This window comes from Bidens hawaiensis, unplaced genomic scaffold (assembly GCF_021521415.1).
Source record: "Bidens hawaiensis isolate Kalapana, Puna unplaced genomic scaffold, B.hawaiensis_p1.1 tig00005851_1, whole genome shotgun sequence".
NCBI lineage: Eukaryota > Viridiplantae > Streptophyta > Magnoliopsida > Asterales > Asteraceae > Bidens > Bidens hawaiensis.
Window position 1 is genome coordinate 166,407 of NW_027491385.1, and position 26,533 is coordinate 192,939.

Below are 26,533 nucleotides of genomic sequence, written 5' to 3' on the forward strand. Positions count from 1 at the left end.
GGCGTCACATGACGCAAAATGCCCATATAAAGGCTCCATTCACTACATAAGGTCTTAACTTGGTTTATATCAGTTTTGGTGGAACAATATTGCCATTACTACTAGAAACAAATACTGTTTTGATACAGCGATCACAAGTCAGATGTAAAAGTTAGCTAGATCTAATCACAATAGCATCTTGGATTTGTTATATATTTTTAGTGGGTATAAAGGAATTATAACTAATTAATATGCCCACTTGACTTAAACCACACTAAAACTAGGGTTTTAAAAATGTTTATAAATCTAGGTTTAGGTTGTGACTTGTGTGTTTAGTGATGAATTTATAATTGTTTATTATTCTCATATGATATGCATTCACAAACCAAAGATTATATATACGCATCTCAAAAACTTAAACCATTGGAAAAAAAAACTTTAACCATTGGAAAAATTAGTTGTTAAAAAACTAGCAAGTAAAGCGTCTAACGTTTTAAATACATCTTTTTAATTAATGTACACCATTGATGGAGTTTTGCAATTTTTTAAAAAAATATTTTTTTTATTTGACCGTTGCACCCATCCAGCCCACCTAAATTTGTCTCTTCTCTTATCCTGAATTCTAGACGATTGTTGCTTTATTCAAAAGCGGATTCCTCCTCCAATGTGGTGTCCATCCACCTAGCGTCCGTCTTCGCCACTTAGCCGTCTGGATGGGCAATAATGGAGATTCTCTTAGGGTTGTTGGCGGTGGTGGTGATATATGATGTTATATCCTATAACAATTATTCAAATTAAATATATAAAAATATCTTTAAAAATGATAGTAAACTTAAGAACATATACTCATTTGAATTTATAAAATAAAGTTTCTTTATATCAAAACTTTGTCATTAAGAGACTTAAACTAACACATCATCTTTTGGATTTTGGTGGTTACTTACATCAAACTTGATATCATTATGGCTAACTAGATTTAGTTACGGTCAAGATTTAATTTTAATATTAGTTCAGTGACACTAGGTTTAGATGTAGGATTTGTAAATCACTAAATTTATTTTTGTAAGCAAAAATGTTTTATTTCCTCAAATATAGTTTTAAGATTTCAAATAAAATAGTCAAAAGAGGGTGACCAAATATCTCATAATAAGGTTTTGCAATTCCAACATGGAGAAGTGGATGACCAAATAATACAATTGGTGTTGTCGGCCATTGCATTGCATGACACACTTGATTTAAACTATGATTGACCCCCACCACTCCATTCCTAATTTTGACTTTAAAATAATAAAGTCCACCATCAATGTTAGACTTTTCTTTATTTAAGTTATGTTATGACTTTTAGATTTTAATCTTACAAAAGTGTTCAGGATCCTTATAGATTATATGATGTTTGGGTTTTATAAAAAAAAATTGCATGATATTTAAGTTTTATACTTTATCTATATAACTAGCTTAGAACTCCCGTGAATTACACATTTACACCCGAGGGGGGGGGGGGGATATATCAATTCATAAAAATTTGTTATGTACATTTTTATAACTAGAAAAATGTATTACATATATTGACGACTTTAAAAAATAAAAAAATATATTTAAAATTTAACATATAATTGGGTTTCGAAAACAAATTAATTAGTATTTAATGCAATTTGACTTCATTTACTATTTACGAGAAGAAAATAGTAAGAAGAGATATGGAGGCAACCCGTTAAATGAGGGATTTTACTTTATTGGAGTACCTACATTAAAAATCGTAGATGTGCTCACTTTTAGGGGTCAAAAGCGAATTAAAAAAAAGTAGGACCCCTTTTTTTTATAAAAAACCTAACTTTTCTTAGGATCTCATCACATGAGAATATGATAATACAATCTTAATTGCTTTCTAAAAGACACATTCAACATAAATTTCGAGAGATTGAGAGTCAAGTGAGTTGTAATCGGGAAGGGAGAACTGAACGCGAGTTGAATGCACTCAAACACTAAAAAAGTCGAGCCCATTAGATATGTGCCTTAAAGCTTCAATTTATTTTTTATATTGTAAAGCCAACCCTAGTACGTACATATGTATGTATGTGTAAATGACCTTTTAATTTGATTAAAAAAAATGAAGATAACTTTGTGAACAAATCACTAATAATAGAGAACTTGAATGTTTCGCTCTAATCTTTTTATTCATTTGTAATTTTGTATACGTCTTGGTGGCCGATGAGCCGACTACTGAATAATAAAGATGATAGCAGTACTCATGGGCCTATGCCCATGGTCAGGTTACTAATTATAGTAAGAAATCAATATTGGTTTGATTTAAACAAGTGTGTTGTGGGCCAACATGATGGGCCTCTCCCCCATGGACCATAATCTAGCACTAATTCTAACACTGCCATTTAGTCAAAAATAGTCTTTTCTATTTTATATACCGACTCAATAAACAGTTTTAGTTCCTTGAAATCATTGATAACTCAATACTTTAAACAATTGATAAGTTTTCTGCATACGTTGTTTCATTGTATCTTGAAAACATTTCGCTAGAAAACCTATCCATTATGTTTGATCAAACGGAGGACTGGTGGAGACAATTTATTTACGACTATAGCACAATCATCTTGAAGCAATAAGAAGTAGCAATATTTGGCAAGTCCATAAGCTTAATCACCTCGAGTTAAAGTGGGTGACACGTGTCATGACAAGTAGCAATATTTTGCAAGTTTATAAACTTAATTACCTCTCAGGACACGCGTCAAGTTCGAGGAGACGTGTCCCCCTTGATCCTTATCCAATCATATACCACCTAAATGTAGTCTCTCTTCACCGAGTCATAAGTAAAGCTCTAACAATATTTAGCGGTGAGGTTTAATGATCCATAGCTTATTATAGAGAATGCCAACTGGCTTATGAATCACGCAAGCTGTATTTGTTGTCCGCATGCCAAATTTAAACTCCCTCTCTCATCTTCACTACTATTTTCGCCCTTTTTCGGTCGACACTAATCTACTTTCACCATTTATGGAACGAAGGAAAGAGAAAGTAAATTCATGAATTATATATATATATATAATGAAATGACTTTGTATACATAACATAAGAAAAGGGGAAGAAGCCTTGGTTCTCAAGAGTTTTCTTTTAGATTTATTTCCTTTTCAAATCAAGAGTTAGCAAAAAAGTGATGGATATAAGGGAAATAATGGGTGGAATTCTCACATTGTCAATGTTTCTTATGCTTGGTAATATGATCAAAAGGGATCACTTTGATGGGGATATTTTGGTAAGCATAAGTAATATCACATCTTAAATTTAACAATTCATATTCTCTACTAATTAGTAGACACTTTTTAGTTTGTAATCTTATTATATAGAATTAATTGAAATTTTTCAATGTAACCATTGAAGAAAAGTTTGCCCCAATTTGGACATTTTGTTACAAGTTATATTAATTATCATATTTAATAATACTTGAAAAAAATCCACCATTATACAAGCATTTTATCACATTTTTTTTTAATTTTATTGTTATGGAATATGGTATATTAGTAGAGTTAAATACATAACTAAGTTTAAGTAAAAAAATACCGAATAAATATATGTTCTAATTAATGTATTAATGATTGGACGGCCGGTAACCAGGCCCTCCATTGATTAAGATAAGAGGTTTTAAATTGTTTGATGGTCCAATAGCAGGGTTGAACCCTTACCTGTTTATTAAAAACTATGACTTTAACAAGTTGGTATAACTGGTATATGTTAAGAAATATGAATTTCAGAACAAAAAAAACTGAAATATATAACTTTATTATTATTACTATTATATTTAATAAAGTTATATTTCCATTAAAGTCAAGTGGTATACTGTTCACCCTTCCAAAATGAAAGTGGTGGGTATCTTTGCAAGTGTAAGTTTGGGGGCTTTTGGTGGAAATAAATTGCTGTTAAAAATAAAATAAAATCTATATCTATCTATACTCTTTAATAAAAAGCTACAAGTTTTGTTATTTGTCACTCCCACATTAAACCTCACAATTTTCACAAATTTATAATAGTAAAATAATATTTATTATTCTTAAAATTTATGCTTCAAAATTTGTTAATTTAATATTTACTTCCTTTTTTTTTAAATATTTGATATTTATATTAATCTTTTACTTTAAAGTTGTTTTAGAGATCGACTATTGTGCAGCGGCTGTGTATTAATAGTGTTTAATAGGTTTATTGTTTATTGTATATCGATTATTTATTAAATATTGTATTTTTAAGAAATCCCCCGTATAGTAGACGGGTCTCAAACTAGTAAAAAATAAATAACTATAAATACTTACCCTTTACTGAATTTAATGAGTGTGCATATACATAAATATAATACTCGTGTATTTATTTAGTTATTAGAGGACGAAAAGCATATAAATTTTTTATTATATTTCTATGTTTCATGTTTGTTTTTGTCTAAATTAAGTTGTACCATTATTTTATTTCTCATATTTTTAAATCCCTAAAAAAGTTATAACGTCATTCGGTTTTTAAAATTGATCATACCAGCGAACCTATAAAGCGGTAGGTTCAACAACTGATCTGGTTTTCAAAACATTGGTCTTAATTGTAATAGATAAGACGGTTCACCTCATAACTCTCTCTCTTTTATCTCTCCAACGATATATTTCATGCACCAATTTTTCATAATTCTTTACTTAAAATTTACTATGAGCCTTGCATATAATGTGGCTTAAACCACATCAAAATCAAGACTTGATTCTGTTGTCTAAAACTAATAATACCGTCTATGTTTGTTGCAGATGGATGTCCCGGCGACAGCGCATGTTGAACCAGACGCGATGTCAATTACAAGACGTATCGTTGCTCATGATGCTCAAATTCTTGAGGAACCAACAAAGCTTTGTAAGGTTCCTTCCGTCGGTAAGTAGTTATTAGTTATTATCGAATCTTATAGCTCAGTTTAGTTTTGGTTATGAATTATGATCTTGCGCGTTTTGTTATAGGGACGGGAAGAGTTCAGTCGAAAGGTTTTGTTACGTTCTCATTAACTGATGGCCCCGAATATCACATTTCACAGGTTCAACCTGCTTTATGTTTTTTTCTTGCCTTTTCGAGTTTTATATAAGTTTTTAAGTTTAATATCACTTGTGTTCGATCAGGTTGCTAACGCGGTCCTAGTTGCTAAACATCTTGGTGCAACTCTTGTGCTGCCGGACATCATTGGGAGCAAAGGCGAAAAAAGGTTAGTGAAGTCATCGAACCATGACCGTGAACCATAATTAACCATTGCCTTGGTTTGCTTGAACTTACATCTTTGGTATGATGTTTCAGGGGATTTGAAGAGATTTATGATGCCGAGAAGTTCATATCAAGCATGAGCGGTGTGGTTCAAGTCGAAAGGCGTAAATATTCCAACGCGTTCAAGAAGGTCGTTAGCGTGAAAATTCCCTACAACGCTAACCAGGAATATATCATCACAAATGTCAAACACCTGTTTAAAGTAGCACAAACCGTGCGTGTCATTACCGATTTCCCACCATTAGCTATGCGAGAAGGTAAAGTCGACAAGAATATGAACCCGTATTCGTGTTGGGCTGTATTTAAGGCTCTCCGTCTCAAGCCCGAATTGCAAGAAGTAATGAACTCCATAGTCAAGAGGCTAAAGAGCCGTGGCGAGAATCACATGCTCACTGCAATCGACTATAAAGGCGAGATGATGGGAATGGGTATTTGCGGAACTACTGCCGTTAAAGGGATGAAGCACTGCTACAATCCGGTTGAAATTGCACAATTTCTTGAAAGAGTCGGTTATCCACGATACTCGCCAATTTATGTCACTCAATCTAAACCCGGTTATAGCCTCAGTGCTCTAAAAGATGTATACCCGTACTTGTTCACAAAGGTGCGAGTTAACCTAATCCAGTTGGTAACAACTAAAAAGAGTTTCGCATGTGAACTAACCCGCTCATTTTACCACCTCTTAACAGGAAGACTTAATGGAAGAAGCCGAGAAGGTGAAGTTTCTCAACTCGGGACTGGAACAAGAGATGATCGACTTCCATATTTGCTCAGTTAGTGACGCGTTTGTACCGGCAAAATCAGGTCTATTTTACACAAATGTTGTTGGAAACAGAATTTTTAATGGCAGGAAAGAAGTTTATGTGCCGGCACAGACAACATCAAGCCTAGCAGAAGACCATGTTTCCTCGTACATATCACAGAGGAACCACCCGGTGTACACTTGTTTCTGTCAGTAAACAACTAAGTTGTGTGTGGAAACTAGAATAAAGCTAAAATAAAGAGACAAGTTAGTCGTGTGTGTTGACTGTTTAAGTCTAGTCAAAGTGTCGTTTTTATGTTATGTCTGTTGTCGAAGACTTTTAATAAAATCAAGTTTAATAAAGCAAGCCAGCACAATATATGTATAAAAGTTTCTGTGCATATATCCATATACAAAAAACCATGTCACCTGATCCAGACAATACCTAAAGGCTAAGTTCGGTTAGTCAGGAATTTACGGTTCAAAACACGAGAAACCTTAAAACACATAAAATGTTCAAGTACCATCCACATTTCCTCTTGATGAACCTATCACACAAATTTTTTTAGTTTTTGAGTGTTTTGTCACTTATTATAAAAGTATGATGAAAAATTGAAAGACGTACCTCGATTTCTCCAAAGACGAGTGCATGACTTGTACATATTATAAAAGTATTCACTGAACGGTCGCTCAGAAACAGGAACCAGCTTACCAAGAACCGCAAGAGGCCAACTGTCATATTAACCAACAAAAATGAGCAGGCAAATTTAGCAAAAAGATAACAGAATTATATAAAAGTAAAAGTATAAAACCAACCTGATAAGACCAATTACAATAGAGATTAGCCAAAACTGCCAACTCAGCCGAACGGTGGTTGTGAATTTCCCCAAGAACATGATTATGATAACCTGAAAGCAATAGTCTCAATTAACCGATAATACAATATGAAATGTATGTTTTAACTAATGAAATAGGAGACAGAATCTCACTTGAAGTATGATGGTAAATCCAACAATTCCCATAAAAAGGCGGTTTTTGGTAACTCCTTTGAAAACGTTCATCTCATCAGGCTTTCGAGCGTTAAACTCGTTGAATATCTGCAGTCAAATTAAAAGTCAAAACCCTTTTCGTATTGAACATAACCCGATTAGATGACCCGCCCGTTTAAAAAAGATCACCTGCGAAAAGACAAACGCGTTGAAAATAAGTGTGTTCTTCTTTTTGTTCGCCTGCTTACTGGTCTCGAGTTCTAAATTCAGAATCCGTTTGCCATCAAAGTTGAGTACAAGGAGGACAGTCACTTGGTACATAGCCTGTAATTTTATCCAACAAATATTAGTTATTATTAATACATAGCCTGTAATTTTATCCATCAAAATTGATGACTTGACATTTTAACTTCACAAAAAATAGTTATTGATATATGATCGGTGCATTTTTGGTACTCGATATTTACATGTTAATTATTTATAAAATGCATTGATATTTTTATTAATTATATTATTTTGAGTGGTTTTCATATTTTACAGGTTATCAAGTATTTGAGTAAATGAGCTAAAATGATCATATTAAAATAAGAATGAGATAAAAATATGGTTTGTTTAAGTGATTGATATGTTATTAATATTATTGTCAATATACCACTATACCTGAATTAGCAAATTCCTCCACATGATGTTTGTTATAAGCGGTTCTCTGATCAACAAGAAACAAGCCTTTAACCATATGATAAAATTTTACATCCGAATCGGATTAATAGTTAAAGATAACAAAGCCAAAGTCAAACCTTCTGCCAACTGGGGTTCGGTCCATGAGGTGATCCGTGGGTGGTTCAGTGGCTAGAGCAAGTGCACCGAGTGTGTCCATGATAAGATTGACCCATAGGAGCTGCACAGCGTTTAACGGGACATCACCAGAGGAAACGGCTGCAACAACGTTAATAACAAGGGCTGCAACGTTCACAGTGAGCTGAAACTGAATGAATTTTTGAATATTGGCATAAACAGATCTTCCCCATCGAACCACCTGTCGTATAATATAAGAAATACAGATACATATAATAACAAACACATAAAACATATAAGCAAAAAGTAGTAAAAAAATACCTTGACAACTGAAGCAAAATTATCATCTAATATGATAATATCACTGCTTTCTTTTGCAACTTCGGTTCCTTGGATTCCCATAGCTAGACCAATATCAGCCTACAGTTAAAGAAACACAAAATCATATTAACATTGATATAATAATATAAATGTCAAAAAATAATTTAATCTTTTTCTAACCTCATGCAATGCAGGGGCATCATTTGTCCCATCACCGGTAACAGCAACGACATGACCGTTCTTCCTTAATGCTTGCACGAGTAATAATTTGTCGTTAGGGGAAGATCGTCCCATCACCTGTCGCAAAACAACATTAATTTCATAGAAAACAATAATTTAATATTATTTAATTAATTAGCATACGGATATCTTGTCAGCAACTTGTAGTCTCTCGTTTTCTGATAATCCCCTAAACGTTTTCCCTTCGATTAAATTAGGTTCTTGTGCATCTTCATTTGATTCTAATATTCCACATTCAAGTGCTATTGCTCTTGCTGTCTGAAGATTATCACCCGTCACCATTCTTACCTTCACACCAGCCTTTTTGCACAGTTCAACTGCATCTTTCACATTTGGTCTACATGGATCCTGTATATTAAAATAATGACATGCGTCAAAAATTCAAAACAATAGATAATATAAACTCAAAAACCAAAATTGAAATCTAATAATTACCTTTAAACCAACTATTGCTAGCAACACAAGATCATCTTCAGGCATTTTCCAATATTCAAGTTCCTCTTCAGTGACTGGAAACGTTTCCCCTTTCATTGTTCGGTAAGCAATTGCAACACATCGCAGGCTTCCGGCAGCCATTGTTTCTATTGCTTTTTTAAAATATTCCACCTGGCATATTAGAATATTAATGGGATAAAGTGAAGATAAATACATGGTCATTTAACAAGATAAATTTTGAAACCTTATCACTATCCAAAGGGACTAAGGTGTCCTTGGCATCCATGTAGCTGGTACATGCAGCTAATACAATTTCAGCAGCTCCTTTCCAGTGTATATGAACTTCAGAATTAGGCTGCAGGAAAAAATAAAATAAAAATTTTTAAAATACTAAAAAAACACATTTCATAATAAAGAATAAATAACATTACCAATTTCACAGCAACACCGCCTCGTTTTTTCTCTGAATTGAATGGGAAGGCGTGAACTATTGTCGACTCCGACCTCACGGCATCAAAATTCATTCCAAGCTGCAAAATATTATTAGGAATTAGAGAATACAAGAAATAAAAAAACAAAAAACAAAACAAAAAAAAAATGTGCACTAACATTAAATCCCCATTGAAGAATAGCTTTCTCAGTTGGAGATCCAGAAACTTCAACATTCCCACCACCCTATCAAAGATTAGAAGCAATATTATACAATATCTTGTTTAAGACAGGAAAAAACAGTTTTTTTTCCTTTATCGTTTATTATTAAGAATCTACCTCGGGTAAAAACACGCTTCCAGTTGTATTCTGAGCCAAGCCTTCAATGAGAAGAGATATGAGCCCGGAAGATAATTCTGACTTGTTATCTGGTGAATCAATTTTCTTCCCACAAATATAGGCCTCAACCACGGTCATCTGAAAAGTGAAAACAATTAGCAAAAACATGTAATGAAATTACCAACAAATAAGATAATTTGACACAAGAAAACAAAGAGACTTACCATGTTTAATGTCAATGTTCCAGTTTTATCACTGCAAATTGTAGTAGCAGAACCCATTGTCTCACAAGCAGAAAGTCTTCTAACCTGCATTTCGAAAATTACTAACAATAAACATATATTTTAAAAAGTAAAATATATAAATTATAGACGAAAGGAAATTCTGGAAAAGAAAAAAACAGGCGATAAGCTTACCAGTGCCTTGTCTGCCATCATTTTACGCATCGAGTATGCAAGACTATAAATAGTTAACCAAAAAAAACTTATTTAAGCCTGATCAGATTTCAAATATAAACAAATAACATAATTGATAATATAAACACAAACTTACGTTAATGTGACAGCTAAGGGAAGCCCTTCAGGCACCGCAACAACAACAATAGTGACCTATACAAAAAATTAGTATGATTTGACTATCAAAAGCCAACATGAACACTTCTTAAGGAGAGTTTCGGGTATAAAGAGAGTATGATGAAGCTACATACTGCAATAGTGAAGATTTTAATTGCACCATCCACAGCATCACCAAGACTAGTTTTCCCAGCAACAAACTTAGGATCATCTGAATTTGTTGTGTTCCCGGTAAAATATCTACCCAAAACAGAAAATAAGATCTCAATAGTTGCCATTTTGAAACAAATTTACTATCACCATGTGACATTGTATTACCTACAGGTGGCAATCATTACCCATTATTCAAGAAGGGTTGATTTGGATAAAATAAACTGTATAGGCTAATTTGGGTCATCTTATATAAGTCAACGGATCAACTTGGTCTACGTAAATTGGTCAACAGGTCAAAATAGGTAACAATTATAAACTTGTTAATATAGTGAGTGAATATACTTTGGTACTTCTTTGTAAAACAACTCATTTGAACCTGACTCTGTTTTGGCCCGAACCAAATTGATGCATTTTTATTTTCAAAATGACCCGTTTTGACCCGAACTCATTTTGCTCAGAACCCATACTGACTCCAATCTGTTCTGACCTGAGCCCGTTTTGACCCGTGACCTAAACCCGCCAAACTCGCCCAGTTTGTGATAGGGTTTGATAGATTAGGATTGCGGTTAATTGAGATAGAGAATAGAATAAAACAAACAAAGAACCGAACGATAGTATTAATGAAAATGTATAGAAAGGTTACAATAGATTCCCGGACCGAGCCCTCTCTCACTGCATAAGCAGGAGCCATGGCAATGCCATCCTAAACATAAACCTACTCTCCCTCCCTATTAGCTAATAATACCTATTTATAGAATTATAACTTGCACTTGACCCCCTCCCATAATAGACAAGTTGCATTTAGACTATAACTCGAGCATGATTCCTATCAGTTTGCCAAGCCTATTATTACCTGATTAGAAGGACAACGAGAACAACTATAGCTACAGCAAGCCCAACTATTCCAATAAAAGTGGCCACTCCATTTAACCGCACCTATATAAATCATATGTAACATTTTTTAGTTTCTAATATAGTTTGCTTCTTCCCATCAAATTTATATTTCTGAGACCTAACCTGTAACGGTGTTTCCTCCCCATTATCTTCTGAGATGCTAGCCATAAGTAATCCCCATTCAGTGTTTATTCCAACGCTCGTGACCTAATAACCAGATTACATATACAATTATAATAAGAAAAAGCAAAGAAACCATTTCTCTATTTCTTTTATAATTACCAGCATAGTTCCATAGCCATCTGCAACTTTGCAACCCGACATTAAGAATGGAGCTTTCTGATCCTTATGAACCTGCTCCATCAAAAGAAAATAAAATTAATTTGCTTGTCAAAAAGCTCATGTGAAAGAACATAACATACACAAATCAAGAAACTCACAATTTTACTTTCACCAGTCATACTAGATTCATCAATAGCCAATGAGTGACCTGATATTAAAATGCCATCAGCAGGAACCTGATTCATAATGGATTGTGAACATGCTGAGAAATATTAAAACAGATAACACAATAAAGGAAACATGCTATTTTCTGACCTGATCACCAATTTTGAGTGGTATCACATCACCAACAACAATATCAAAGATTGAAATTTCAAGTCTCCTCCCACCTCTTACAACCTCCAAGTGTATATTCTGTTTCTCCTCATTCAGATTTTGAAATTGAAGTGACTGTTTATAATCACTTACAGCTAAAAGACAATAAACCAGTAAGATACCACGAGATTCCATATATAACCATAACAGTGGTGTAAGGATATAATTAATGAAATACCTGTGACAACTATGACAATAATAACAGCCATAGCTATACTCCCACCATCATACCATCCTTCTTCGATTCCCTGAAGTCGACTACAGTTTCAGTAACTGTGAATGTAACTAATTAACTGTAATCATCTTTTTCACTTACCTCTGTTTTAATACCCAATGCCAAAGAAGCAGCTGCAGCCACCATCAAAATGATCAAAGTGGTATCTCGACAAGCATCAAGAACAAACCTCTATCAAATCAAACACCACAAAAGCTTCAAACTTTAAAGTATCCAAAAGGCTAATATAGAAAATAAAATCTCATTATGTCAAAATACATACCCAAAAGCTTCTTCCTTTTTTTCGTGGGTATGTGTTTGACCCAAAAACATTTTTCCTCTCCAATATGTTTGACTCATCATCATGAATTCCCTTATCTGGATTTGTCTTTAGCTTTTCTGCCAATCCGTTAACCTGATGTTAAAGACAAAAACTTTAGTTACATGATCAAATGTTATATGTTTTATATGATAATAAACTTGCCCCTCCATAGCTTTGCAAAGCAGAGAAATCGTTATCTCGGGTCATTGAAGCAAGCTGATCCGGGCTAATACTAAAATCACCCTTAGGAATAGGAGATGGAGGTGCTTTCTCTGATCCTAATAGAAAAAAACCATTAAAAAGCCAGACAAAATATAAAAAAGTATACACACAACTGTATACTCGTATTCTCTTCTAAGAACATTCTCAATACAGTCCCTATCACTACCCCACCCTAAAATTATAGGGAAGATATGGACATTTGTTCACTTTCACTCCTACATCAGAATCCTCATCTTCATTCCCCATCCTCAAAAATTTAAGGAATGCTACAGTGAATCCTTATATTTAAGGATTCACTGCCCATCCGCCATCCTTATTCTCCCCAACTATCTCCATTTCCTCTGAATTGCAGTGGTGGTTCATTACTTGATTTACTTGGTTTTGGTATTAACTTTTAATATATGGAGACAAGATTATGTTGAAATGGTGTAAACTAAGTCTAAGAAGATGACTTTTATAAAACTTTCTATGTGATTTTTACAACTTAAAATGCGACAGAATATGTGATTTTTTTGGTATATGCGCGTGTATTTGATTAACTGCAGTTTTCATTAGGTGATTTGAGTTCTCTTTTGTCGAATTCCAGCTCAAAGTCTCACTTTTGTTGATTTACAGCATGTTGCTGCTTTTGATTGGTGTTGCCGTAATATGATCTTTTGCAGAATTTGATTTTTCTTTTTATTCCTTTGTAAAGATATCGTTACTGCAATATGGTTAAAGCAGAAATCTCTATACATCTCAGTTTTTTGCTTAGAATCTATTAAAGCCAGAATCATGGGTTGGGTCTCTATCTGATTTGGATGATCTTTCACTTTTCTTAAAAATAACGCCAAGTATTTGTGTATTTCTCTGCTCATGAACTGTTGCTTGTCTTGATTGTAAATTGTGAATTTACTTGCATTATATTCCAGGTATATCCAGTTGGTTAAGAAACATGGTCTTGAACCCAATATACATGCATACACACAAATATATTTTATGCTTGTTATTGAATGTTAGTTTGGGATGATGTGAACATTAAACTCACATTTGTTGCAATGCTTCTGCTGGTTTATTGTTCTTCATTAGATAATTTTATTTTATAATGTTTAGTAACTTTTTAGCCCAAAGTTACTGTATAAAAGCTGTTGCGTAATTACTTGGTCATTTGGGTATTTGTGATTTGATTTAATGCTCACTTCAATATGTGATTTGCATTTTGCAGATCTTTGAGATGAAAGGAAGCATAGTTGGAACATTATGTCGTTCCTAGTTAGGTTTTTAGTATCTAATTGATGTGTTCTAGTATATGCATTTAAAGTTGACATATGAATTGCTGCATCATTAGCAATAGATATTGTCGATGGTTTGATGAAGTGAATGCTGGATATGTAACCAGCTATAGATTGTACATTGTAATTTAACTTTGCTGGTCAAAATTTGGGCTAATGCCACATATTAGCAACTTATTTTGATTGCTAGTTCGTTCTAAGTCTCACTTTGATATATGATTTGTGATTTGATTTTTCACTTTAATATGTGATTTGCAGATCTGCCCATAGAGTTAAGTAAGTTTAGCTTATTCAAAATACCCGATTAACCTGAAACTCGAAAAAGTACCCAAACCATAAATTAGATCTTCAAGCTTATATATCAATTTATTAGAAATCAAATTTAGAAGAAGGATAATAAGACAAAATAGCTACAGTGGTATGAATAAAAAAAGAGAATAAAAAGAATATAGGGATGGGGAATGACATGTTGAAGATTTTTAGAAAATGTATAAAATTTAGAGAGAATTTTAGGGAAGCTGGTTCCTAGTTAAATTATAGGGGTGGGGATAGGGTACTTGCTTGCTGTGAATGTTCTAAATGTGGCAACTGTCAAGATGGACGGGCAAATGGGTTGGGCGATAAAAAATACTTTTTATCTTACTAAAAAATCATAAAAAATTAATGTGCTGATTATAATTGAGAAAAGGCAGTAGTATTATCAAAATCTAAACATAGGACTAATAAAAACAAATGGAGATTATATGCATTAGAACAGACTTTAGGTGTCTCTCAATCCATTTGACCTGTTTCCCATTTAGATAAATTATGCATTTCACTTGTTTAAAACAGCCCAATTGGCCCACTCATAAGTAAATTAGTTAAAATTGCCACCTCTAGTCACATTGCAATAAGCTAATAAGAATTAAGTACCATTTGTTTGTGCTCCAGCAGCTTGGAAAAGGTAGGCTGCCTGAAAACAGCAATAATGAATGACGAATGTAATGAAGCTGATTTAAATTAAACAAAAAGTGAGTGATAAACAGAAACTTACTCGTATGACTTGTGCATGGGTCCTGATCTTGGCTATTATTTGTTTCTTCTCTTCCTCCTTTTTCAAATCTAGCGTGTATCGAAATCTACGGGAAGCATTCAGCACAAGCGCCGCTTGCTATAAGAAAATTATTTGTGTTAATGTACATAATTACATTCACATAATAAGATATCAATATAAATAGTAAATTAAATTTAGCGCCCGCGGTATCTTATGATAATAAAGGTGCAAAAGTAAGTAAAATTAACTAGCGTAACCAAATAGGTCACCACAAACCATATTAAGTTTGCAATCTGCATAACCTACCATTTCAGTCAAACACACGAATTCGCTATCAATAACATTACAAATTTTAGTAATAATGAAGGAGCGTGTCCTGTGACATGATCTGTAGAAACATATTCTCCATTTGTCCCAATGAATATGCAGCACTTGACTTGGCACCAACCATCATGAGGCAAGGTTAATAAAACTTATGGATCACAGTGAATTTCACCAATTTCTGATAGCAGTTGCTAGGTGTTTGGATTTGCAGTTTGAAACCAATACCCGATAATTTATTCTTGAAGTTTGGATGTACATGTTCTCATGAACAGGTTATTATTCAGTTTTGAATAAATAGCTTCATGTCATATACAATAAAGATGATTACTAATGGTCAAAATATTACTTCATATTTTCGCTTTCTTTACGTAATTTTAGGCTTACACTCCAATTCTAACTAATAATAGTTGTTCCTCCCGCTGTGAAAACATAGCGTGTCGTGTTGTTACTCGAATCTAAACCACCACCTTTATAGCGTAACCTTCCAAAACAGCATCTTTTCATTGGAAACAAAGTGCTACCGTAACGGGTACTTTCAGGTAGCATAACAATCACTTGACTAGTTCCCAATGTTGTTTGTTTGGCTTAAACATGAATCTACCATCAACTCCCAGTCTCCCGCTATATGAGCATATGTGACCTTGTGCATATCATAGCATGCATCAAACCGGCTACAACGCATAAGAAACTTTAGTGATCTCTTCCCGCCTGAGATGATTCATGATTGTTTCTAAAAATGCTTAAAAGTGGTTTCCCAAAAGCATACTTATGATCTCGGCATCGCTAACATTAAACTCACTTAACACCTTTGTTTTTTTCTCTTAACATAGCTTTAGAGTACCTTCTTATAGTCTCACCCAATGTCCATACCACGGATTTCCATTGCGACCCATAATCCTTCATTTCAAGTTCCCGAGACAATCGTCCCTTCAATGTGTTGGTTCCTTCATCTCATTTAACTTACAATAAAAACATGATGTAAAAGGATCCAAATGTCTCCAAATAGCAACGATGATACATTGTGCATTCATGTACCCGATCCTACTCATAAAGCCAGTAAACTTCGAGTTTCATTGTCTTGATGCGTAACCGATACATGCATTTCTTCAACCTGCAAATCATCCTCTTTTTTCCAGGTAATAGAAAAGTCATGCCATATAGGTGTTTTCATCTAGATCACCATGTGTGAACACTGTCTTAACATCTCATTATTCCAGATCCAAGTCTTCTACAACCACAATTCCGTAACCGAATCCGATCATCAAGCCCTCAAATACACCAATGTAGCTGATCTAAACCTTATTAAATTCTCAATTAACCACACAACTTCACATTCACATTCATTCATAACACAAAATCAAAAACATAAAAATAACAAAACATAAAGAAAGCATTACCCTCCATCTTCTAAGGCTATGAACCGAAGCACTCTTCGTGCTCACAATATCAAACGGATCTGACGCCGCCTCGTACTCCTCAAATCCTCCTCCTCCGCTTTCCACATCATCATTCGGATTCTTATGCCTCCGATACGGCGACGCACCGCCACTCATCACTGTAAATCAAAACCTAATTACCACTCGCAGGAGAGATGCCACCGTCTCGATCAGATTCACATACAACAACAGTACAGTACTAGTCTCTGTCAATAACAACAACAATAATAACAACATACTGCTATTGAAAACCGTTACTAATTTATAAAAAGTAAGATCGAAGTTCATTTCGACGAGAGCTAGGGTTTGGAATAACAATTAGTAATTAGAGTAAGATTTAACACGGATCGGTATATGCAGACAACATGAAACTAGTAGTAGAGTAATGATTACAAAACAACAAACAATTATATATACATATATATATATATAGATGATACTGATACAGACCTGTAGAGAGAGAGGAAGATGGATAGAAGTTGTGAGATTGGGGTTTGTTGTTTGTTTGTTTGTTTCAGGTAAGGTGAATTCGGGAGAATTGCAATGAAACTTCCAGGAAGGTTCGTTGGGCTGCACATATAAAGCTTCAAAAAGTTAGTGTATATTATTATTATTATTATTATTATTATTATAAAGTCTAATTAAGTCAAGATTAGCGAGTAGTAGGGATATAAAAGTAATTCGACTTTTCCTGTTCCCAAATTCCTGGAAGCAACTATCATACAACTATTTATTATTTAAGACTATTTGTTTTAGTTACAGCTATTTAATGGGTTCATCGCATTATAGCATCATATGGTGTAGATGGGACCTGACCCTTCACCTTTTGTCGTTGCCCCCATCCCCCCCCCCCCCCCCGGGTGTCACTTGAGCATGTTGTGGTGAGTAGAGGTGCACAAACTGGTTTAAAACTCCAAAACCGGTTTGGGTTGAAACTGGTTCGGTTTGGTCAACAAAAGTCAAAATCGGTTTATAACCGGTTTCGATTCGAGTTGAAACCAGTTTTTTTACAATGTTACGATAGGTTTTGGTTCGGGTTTTGATCAGTTTTAGCCGGTTTCGGTTCGGTTAACCGGTTTGAAACCAGTTTTGGTGGAGAAAACTACAAACCGGTTCCGCACCTACGATTTTAATCGGTTCCAAACCGGTTTCTACATAATCGGTTTCAAACCAGTTCGGTTTTCGGGTCGGTTCGGTTAATCGGTTTAGTTGCCCACCTCTAGTGGTGAGTTAGTCGTTAGCGCCTAAATCCATCCCTCCACTCACTACTCACGCCCTCGAGTGCTTTCTCAGTCTTGTTGTGGTTCGCGTGAACGACGTGGTAGTGCTACCCTAGCTATCACCCCACACGCATTAGTCTAACTATATTCATATTGTATGGGGATTTAGAGTGCGGGGACTTCAGGTTTAAATCGGGTTTCATCGAGTTTAGCCTCGAAAGCACTCCTAACAAATTGGGTTCCTAATTCTTTCATGAACCTCGAAAGCACTCCTAACAAATCATGTTCCTATTCTCCATGAGGCCTCTAGTAAATCTTTATCTTTTTATGTGTGAAACTATGGTGTCTTCATGTCAAGTTGGTGGGTTGAAAAGGATAACCTAAATCCGGTCCCATATGTTAATTTGTATTGTGTCGTGTTAGTGTCTTAACGTGTTTAGCTAGACAAAGTGTGCCATCTTTATAATCCTTCTTAGGCTAGTTAGGCAAGACACAAGGGGATCATCCCTTGTGTATTATATGTGTTTTTATTTTTTTAAATTTTATTAACTTTTTCATATGCATTACAAAAATCCTACCAAGAAATCTCACTCATAGAAAAACTATTTGTATGGTCTGGAGAGGTTGGGATGTAGGTAAAGCTTACCCATATTTCTAAAGATAGCGAGGTTGCTTCTAGAGAAACCTTAGTTTCAAACAAACAAGCAAAACCGACCATATAGAAAATACAAATTTACCGATATCCAAAGAAAAGTAAATGTGTAAAGTAAACAGATATATACATAAATTTAGGCAAGCAGTAACACGCATGGTAAGTTGGTAACCTGTATTGTAGGAAAATCTAAGCCTGCAAGACAAAGCTAAAAACATAACTATCATACTCCCATAAAAGTCTTTAAACGTTTCTACAAATTCCTATTTTGAACCATGTCTTTAAAGAGATGCAATTCTATCAAATTTTGTCTAATCCATTCATCCCAAGTTATATTGGGTATGCCTTTGCTCTTCCTCTCTACAATAAGAGTTTTCACTATTCTAACTAGTGATGTCTTCACATGCCCTTACCCCTAATCTTTCACACCACATTACCTTTTTTTAAACAATTGTATCGTAAAATCAAATATTTTTTTATCTTTAATTTGAGTATCATATCAGTATATAAAAAGTAACAGTTAAAAAAATAAAAAAAAATGGGTTTAATTTCTATGTTGTACAATATTTTTTTACTAGATTATTGTGTTCGATTATTTTTGCTAAATTTTTGTATTGGATTTTATTTATGTGCTGGATTTTTGGTGATGGATTTTTGTACTTTATTTATTTGTGTTGTATTTTGAGATAATTACAAAATGGTGAGAGTTTATATCTTAGTACTAAAATGCTCTTTAATCCTATTAAGATGGCTCTTTAATCCTAATTAAGAGCCTCTACCAGATTGGTTAGTCCCATGTCGGCTTATAATTTGTGTTTTTATAACAAAATTTTCCACCTAAAATCATAGCACTAAACTTGCAAGAATTTGAAAATATTACCTATGAACAAACACATATTATATCATACCACTAGACCACTTGGTCACGAGTAATTTGTAATTTTAAAAGAAAATCTCGAGATTCGATATTTTCTTTTAAGCCCTTATTTTCTTTTTCAAAGTGTGTGCGCGTTCACAACCTCATGGTGCATTTTTCAAACCTTCTTTAAAGCATGATATCATACGTGCCATGTGTTTTTGTTTAAACGCCATGTCTATTTTCGGTGCATTTGTTTTTTAGATATAATATAATCAAAATCCATTAAGTATTATATTTAATCAAAATATGTATTTCTTATTAGGTTTCCAGACAAGAAAAATAAATGCCCACCACTAACCCACGAGATTTACATGTTGCTAGATACCACTTTACATGTCAGTCACTACTCACATCTTTGTTGTGATTAATTGACAATTCGTAATAAAACTACTTTCATGTTTTTTTTTTAAAAAAAAATTATAGTACTAAATGGTTTAAAAGGAGTAAAAATAATAAAATTATGATTGTACAATACATACATTAAATCTTTATATTAGTTTTGTGATAATTCCACAACGATGGGCATGATAGATGTAAAATTTATAAAAACATCTAGATCTCTAAGGGAAATCAACCTACTTTAAATTGAAAAGCTGTATATTTAAATATGCCCAAATGATTGATATGAGTATGGGTGATCTCGTATAAAGTTTTTCTTTGTTGATTAAAAGAACGTCCATACGCTCATAATAGATTAAAGATACTATATCGGTTGGTGTAATGTATTTTATTCATGCATGTGATGGATAATTTTTTTTTTTTGAGTTTGTGTTCTTTATACGAGAGTTTCACAATGAATCAGACTAAGTCTAAAACAGAGATAAGATAAATGAAATATTGATGCTCGAAGTTGTTTGACTTGAACAACTAAATTTGCAAAAACTGTAAGAAAAATAGATTAAAGTTTGTCAACTTGTCCCACATAAAACGAATGGCAAGCTTGGGATGGTTTATAAGGAAAAAAATAGAAAGAAACTCCTTCAGCATTATTTCAATGGATAAGGCATAACTGGAGACCCTAAAAGGTTCGCACCCTAACTTGCACCCGCATACGTACGCATGGCATGGCATTGGTAATTAGCATTAGCACAATGCACATATAAATGAATCAATAATATTTGTCACAAATGTAAATTGAGTATTTTGTGAAAAATAATTTTTAAATGCCAAAATATCCAGTGACTTTAACAAAGGATATGATTTTGAATGGATAGTGTAAGGAAATTGCACCAAAAGGAATTCTAAATTGTTACCATTATTAAAGGTCTACGATGAAACATCAAAAATCAAAAGGATAACTACACCATTATAGAATGTAATAATGAATGTATTGATTTGAAATACATAGGTAAATGATTTGTCATATTAATTGAAATTTTGGAAATTCACAAATGTGAGCACTAGATTACTGTAACATATAAGGTTTTATTTTTGTTATTTTTATTTTTTAAGATAAGGTAGCCATTACATCAAAACAGAAGGCAAACGGGTAAAAAGCTGTGCCGCTACCCTTTTTGAATTGCAACAAGTTGCGCCGCTACCCTTTTATTGCAAAATCTAATCTTTTAAAAACTACATTTGCTAATCTTAGAGTCATAACATTGCATGACCCATTGAACACGAATAAGTAATTCCACAGCTTCAGACACAAGGTTCTCGTGTTACTTCTTCCATTACCAGAAAAACCTTTTTTCTCTTTGATTAGATCAAAGTAATTTTTTTATTATAATAAGTTAAGTAAATTATGATAAATATTTTGATTTTGTATAAAACTAGGAAGATTCCCGGCGCGTTGCGCCGGGTCCATGTTATTGGAAGTCGTACTCATACAACTTATCAAATCATGCAATACGTCTGCGAGTCGAGGTGAATTCGATCGATGCTGTGTTACGAAACCAGTAATAAACCCCCCCCCCCACCCCTTCCCAAAAAAAAGTTTGTTAACGGAAAAATACAACAAATTAACATACAAAACACGCATTGCGGTTACAAACCAATGACACTTCAATTGGTATCTGGTTACAATGCCAAAAATAAAGCAAATCATAAATTCTTCCACACCCAAATACAACAATTTAGCATATTAAAGATATAAAAAAATGTGGTGAACAAAAAAAAAGCGCATTGCAGTTGAACTGATACTAATTCGTTGATTCTAGAATCGAGGGACAAAAAAAAGTAATAAAAAAACCCGCGCGTTGCGTTTGCGAACTAACGCGTATTCAGTCGGAATCGACTTTGTCAGGACTAAAGCGTACATAGAAAACCATGTGTTGTGGTGGTGAACTGACACGAGTTCAGTTGGAATCAGGTTACGACACCGAAATTAAAGCAATAAGTTAATTCGTCCACACTCAAAATACAACAAATTAACATATTTACATAAAAAGACCGTGGCGAAAAACAAAAATAAACGCATGTTTTGGCCGTGACCTGATGCGAATTCGTTTGGAATCGATGGACTAAAAAAGAGCTCGCGGGGAAACAACCTTAGGTTGCGACCGCGAGCTAACGTGAATTTGGTCGGAATCATTTGACGGTATCAACGGTTAAAAAACCCGTATTTTACGGCAGGTAATCGACACGAATTTAAGAATGAAAAACAAATTAAAAGCAAATAAAAGGTGTAACATCCCGAAATTTCCAAGTAATATTAATTATATTACTTAATATTAGAGAGAAAGTTTACCCGGGTTATTAGGAAATAAATAATAGAATATGAGTTGGTATGGGTCGGGCTAGTGTTGGGTTAAAAAAAGAATGGGATTTCAGGGATATAAATACCCCCAAGTTCCCAAAAATATCTTCATTTTACATCTATTTCTTCACACACTCAAAACACACACATTCTAACCGATCAAGATTCGAAGCCGAGAACCGAGATTTTGTTGATAGATCTGAGTTGGTAAGGTAAGAACAAATCCAACAAAGCTAATGTTACTGAAAATGGTTAGGATTGGATGGGTTAACCGGACCCGAAACCCAAACTGCCCAAATCGGACCCCTAAAACGTCGATTTTAGGCCGATTTGATGGTTGGGATTTGTAGGCGCCGATCATACGATTCCGTGGGTACCAAAATCGAGTTATTTGGCTAAGAAACGAAGGATTTATGGGCAAACAGATCTGCAGCGCGATAACTTCGCCTGCAAGATTAAGTTCGCCTGATGAACTTCGCCTTCAAGCGTAACTTCGCCTTCAAGCGTAACTTCGCCTAAGGATAACTTCGCCTACGGCCAAGTTCGCCTAAGGATAACTTCGCCTGAAGCCAAGTTCGCCTAAGGATAACTTCGCCTGAAGCCAAGTTCGCCTAAGGTTTAACTTCGCCTGAAGCCAAGTTCGCCTAAGGTTTAACTTCGCCTAAAGCCAAGTTTGATTAGAAAATAAATTATCAAGCGATAAGTTAATGTAAGCTAATACTAGGCCACCAGATTAGATCAGACGAGTATTGATACGTGTAACTTGTACAGTCAGCCGAGCTCAGATAGAGAAGGGATTTACAGCTATCAGAAGAAGGAAGCAGAGTTCAGGTGAGTTTCTAGCCCCATTTCCTTGTTATGTTTTCGGGGCTGTGTGCATACTCGATGTGAAGTGTGAATACACTTACCTTAAGTGGTAAGTGTATGCTATAGATGTTATACGAGGTATATATTTTATAATGCTTGTCGGTACGTGAACGATCTTCGGATGTTGCACGTATCGCCAAGGATAGTAAATTCCAAGTGGTTGATAGTGTGTACGAATGTTATGATGTGACTGGTTTATTACGTAAATACCGAACTGATATGAAGTGTGATGTAGACAAGTAGAGGTAGAGCGTGCTAGAAGTGGCAAGAGTCTAGTAAGGGTGTTAGTGGCATAACTTGAGCGCGTGATAGGGAAAGCCTGTACGTGCCATCGTTATTATGTGTGTATGATTGTTGATGTGACTTGCTTATTATGTAAATGATATGAAGCGTGTTGTAGACAAGTAGAGGTAGAGCGTGTTAGAAGTGGCAAGAGTCTAGTAAGAGTGTTAGTGGCATAACGATAGTACGTGGTAGGGTAAGCCTATACGTGCCTTCGTTATTAAAGTGGCAAAGTGGCATAACGATTTACGTTATTAAAGTGGCAAAGTGGCATAACGATTTACGTTATTAAAGTGGCAAAGTGGCATAACGATTTACGTTATTAAAGTGGCAAGGTGGCAAAGTGGTAGGCGTAAATAAGAGGCTAAGTGGTAATGTAAGCAGGTTAGATAGTGGACTACGTGTCTGCGGATACGTATATGATGCATGCAGTGGTTGTATGATAAGTTGCTTGATTAACTAGAACTCACTCAGCGTAGCTGACTTTTAGTATGCACGCAGGTGAGCTGATTACAGAGTTAGCATGAGGATGACACACGGCATGGATTGAACGGCTGGCATCTGAAGAAAGAAGTAGAGATGTTTTAAATATAAAGTTTTGTGTCATGGTATCAAAGAAAAGATTTAATGTTTTGTAACAAATGATTGATGTTTTATATTCCGCGAAAAGTTTTAATAAACTCTTATTTGAAGAACTGTGTTTATGAATAAATCCGACGCTAAAGTAGGGCTACCGGGTTCGGGGCCTTACAAGTTGGTATCAGAGCATAAGTTCGAGAGATTTAAGCATCCTACATGCTTAGACTCGAACAGAGAATGGGATTTAAGTAAGAAAAGAAAGAAGATGCCAGTTCAAGAATGCCATGTGCCGCTCAAGCAAAAATCAGTAAAGGTAAGGTGTATGATTAAATGATATATGTTAATGAGAAAGAAAAGATATGTGAACGACAGGGATAGGAATAATTGATTGTTTGATTTGACTAACTGCTTAAGTAGAACCAGCACAAATAGACTCATAAAGGGAAGTGTATAGGACACGGAAAGCAACGTGATCAGCTAGTCACAGCTGGCCACTGTTATTACCTGTTAGCCTTGCTATCCTTGTACTAGATAGTTCCTTGAGTGATGATGTTTGTGTTGTCCCTTTAAGAATACGGATGGCTGGAACTGGAGAATTTGTGGGAACTGGGGGTCGCACTGGACGTCGTGGCAGGCCTCGTCTTGTCCGGCAACCCTCGGTAGAAGAAGCTTCCCACACCGAAGATGAAGGAAGCGCAGCTGGAGGAGACCAGAACAACAACGAGGAAGTTCAACTTAGCCCTGCAGTTCAAGCAGCCATTGTTCAGGCTGTAGTTGCTGCTGTGAAGAACCTGAATCCCGAAGGATCTGCTGGAAGCCGTGAACGAACTGCTGAAGGGGCGGGTGGTGATGGTAGGAAGGATGGGGAAGGTGAAAGAGGGGCCTCGAGTGGGGATACGTCTGTGAAAGTCGATGATAGGAGAGGAGGACAAGGTGGGTGCAGCTATAAGTCCTTCAAAGGATGCGACCCGCCAAAGCTGACCGGGTTGGGAGACGCAATCGCTACTCTCCAATGGATAACCGCTATGGACAAGGTTATCCGCATTAGCGAATGCCGTCCCGACCAAGCTGTGGGTTATGCTACTCAGTCATTCGTAGATGAGGCTATGTATTGGTGGGAGAGTGTGGAGCAGAGGAAGACCCGTGAAGAGATCAAAGAGATGAAGTGGGATGATCTGAAGGAGTTAGTGATGATGAAGTTCTGTGCTGACGCCGAGGTTGAAAGGGCGGAGATGAAATTCTTAAACTTGAAAGCTGGGACAATGACACATCGTGAGTACACCACTGAATTCAACCGCATGTCTAGGTTGGTACCTGACATGGTGAACACCGAGGTAAAACGGATCAAGTGCTACGTTAGAGGACTTCCCCAGAAGGTCCGCATGTTGGTCAGGGCCAACAAACCTGTTACCTTTGAGTCTGCGGTCGAGTTGGCGGAGATGGTCTATGATGATCTGGCGGCGGATGATGTGGAAGTGGAAGATGAGGAAAAAGGGAAGGGAACTAAAAGAGCTGGGGATGTCGTGGAGCGTGCAGGGAGAAAGACACAGAAGATGGCAGGAAGGGAAGCATGTAAGGTGTGCGGGAAGATGCACTTGGGGGAATGCAAGGCTGGTCCAAATCAGTGCTACCGATGTGGGAGGAAGGGGCACATCTCCCGTGAATGCACCGAGGACCAGAAGTGTTACAAGTGTGGTAAGTCAGGTCACATAGCTAGGGAGTGTGGAGAAGCCGTGGCAGTGGGGGAAGGAAGAGGAAACGCGTGAAAGGATGGTCTATTAGCTGCTGAGGAGGTTGCAGGAGGATAAGTGGCATGTCACAGTTGTTTTATGTTTAGTAGTTAAAGAGTGTTTTATGTTACAGTTGAACCTATGTTTGTTTAGTAAGCTTGAATGATTTCCTTTTATGTTATGAAGTACTTGTGACTTCTTGTGCTTTTGTATGAACGATCTATGAATTTAACTTGAATGCATGTTGGTTATAATAAATAGTTGTGTGATGGTAAAGCGTCGCCTTAGGAGCTAGCGTTATTATATAAAACAAGGTTCCTCGGGAAGGCGATACGAGACTTGGTACATCGAGGGCTTCATGGACAAGCTGCCGTAATAGCTAAAACACATGATCACCGCTCGATGACTACAAGTCAGGAGTAAGAGGGATAACTCAGAAAGCGAAGGCGATTCAATAAAGCGTGTAAATATAAGAAGTTTTTCCTTTTATGGGGAATAAGTTAGGTTTCAGGGACGAAACCTCTTTAAGGAGGGAAGACTTGTAACATCCCGAAATTTCCAAGTAATATTAATTATATTACTTAATATTAGAGAGAAAGTTTACCCGGGTTATTAGGAAATAAATAATAGAATATGAGTTGGTATGGGTCGGGCTAGTGTTGGGTTAAAAAAAGAATGGGATTTCAGGGATATAAATACCCCCAAGTTCCCAAAAATATCTTCATTTTACATCTATTTCTTCACACACTCAAAACACACACATTCTAACCGATCAAGATTCGAAGCCGAGACCCGAGATTTTGTTGATAGATCTGAGTTGGTAAGGTAAGAACAAATCCAACAAAGCTAATGTTACTGAAAATGGTTAGGATTGGATGGGTTAACCGGACCCGAAACCCAAACTGCCCAAATCGGACCCCTAAAACGTCGATTTTA

The 26,533-nt window shown here is 35.4% G+C and overlaps 2 protein-coding genes across 2 annotated transcripts; one reads left to right on the forward strand and one right to left on the reverse strand.

The window, feature by feature from the left end:
* Window positions 1-3,145: 3,145 nt before the first annotated feature.
* On the forward strand, window positions 3,146-6,221 carry LOC143630836 (protein MANNAN SYNTHESIS-RELATED 1-like). The gene is made up of 6 exons (XM_077099740.1): window positions 3,146-3,244; window positions 4,764-4,880; window positions 4,919-5,041; window positions 5,124-5,206; window positions 5,296-5,866; window positions 5,952-6,221. Exons 1-6 carry the CDS (start codon window positions 3,146-3,148, stop codon window positions 6,219-6,221), a joined length of 1,263 nt encoding a protein of 420 aa, XP_076955855.1.
* Window positions 6,222-6,377: 156 nt separating this feature from the next.
* On the reverse strand, window positions 6,378-16,825 carry LOC143630939 (calcium-transporting ATPase 10, plasma membrane-type-like). Its single transcript, XM_077099817.1, has 31 exons — window positions 16,612-16,825; window positions 14,891-15,007; window positions 14,770-14,809; window positions 12,527-12,642; window positions 12,326-12,457; window positions 12,145-12,234; window positions 12,007-12,076; window positions 11,769-11,923; window positions 11,612-11,689; window positions 11,454-11,525; window positions 11,295-11,378; window positions 11,131-11,213; window positions 10,259-10,364; window positions 10,105-10,160; window positions 9,969-10,011; window positions 9,777-9,860; window positions 9,553-9,690; window positions 9,394-9,459; window positions 9,216-9,314; window positions 9,029-9,139; window positions 8,785-8,955; window positions 8,473-8,697; window positions 8,290-8,406; window positions 8,110-8,208; window positions 7,791-8,029; window positions 7,654-7,699; window positions 7,183-7,317; window positions 6,994-7,101; window positions 6,821-6,912; window positions 6,630-6,736; window positions 6,378-6,552 (listed from the first exon to the last, which is right to left on the reverse strand). Exons 1-31 carry the CDS (start codon window positions 16,765-16,767, stop codon window positions 6,521-6,523), a joined length of 3,267 nt encoding a protein of 1,088 aa, XP_076955932.1. The 5' UTR covers window positions 16,768-16,825; the 3' UTR covers window positions 6,378-6,520.
* Window positions 16,826-26,533: the final 9,708 nt, after the last annotated feature.

Coding starts and splice junctions, on each gene's coding strand:
- LOC143630939 (XM_077099817.1), bottom strand. CDS start 16,767: ATGAGTGGCGGTGCGTCGCCGTATCGGAGGCATAAGAATCCGAATGAT. Junction 8,030..8,109: donor ATTTTGCTTCAGTTGTCAAG/GTATTTTTTTAC, acceptor ATTATACGACAG/GTGGTTCGATGGGGAAGATC. Junction 6,913..6,993: donor GATTTACCATCATACTTCAA/GTGAGATTCTGT, acceptor TATTGCTTTCAG/GTTATCATAATCATGTTCTT.
- LOC143630836 (XM_077099740.1), top strand. CDS start 3,146: ATGGATATAAGGGAAATAATGGGTGGAATTCTCACATTGTCAATGTTT. Junction 4,881..4,918: donor AGCTTTGTAAGGTTCCTTCC/GTCGGTAAGTAG, acceptor CGAATCTTATAG/CTCAGTTTAGTTTTGGTTAT. Junction 5,867..5,951: donor ACCCGTACTTGTTCACAAAG/GTGCGAGTTAAC, acceptor ACCTCTTAACAG/GAAGACTTAATGGAAGAAGC.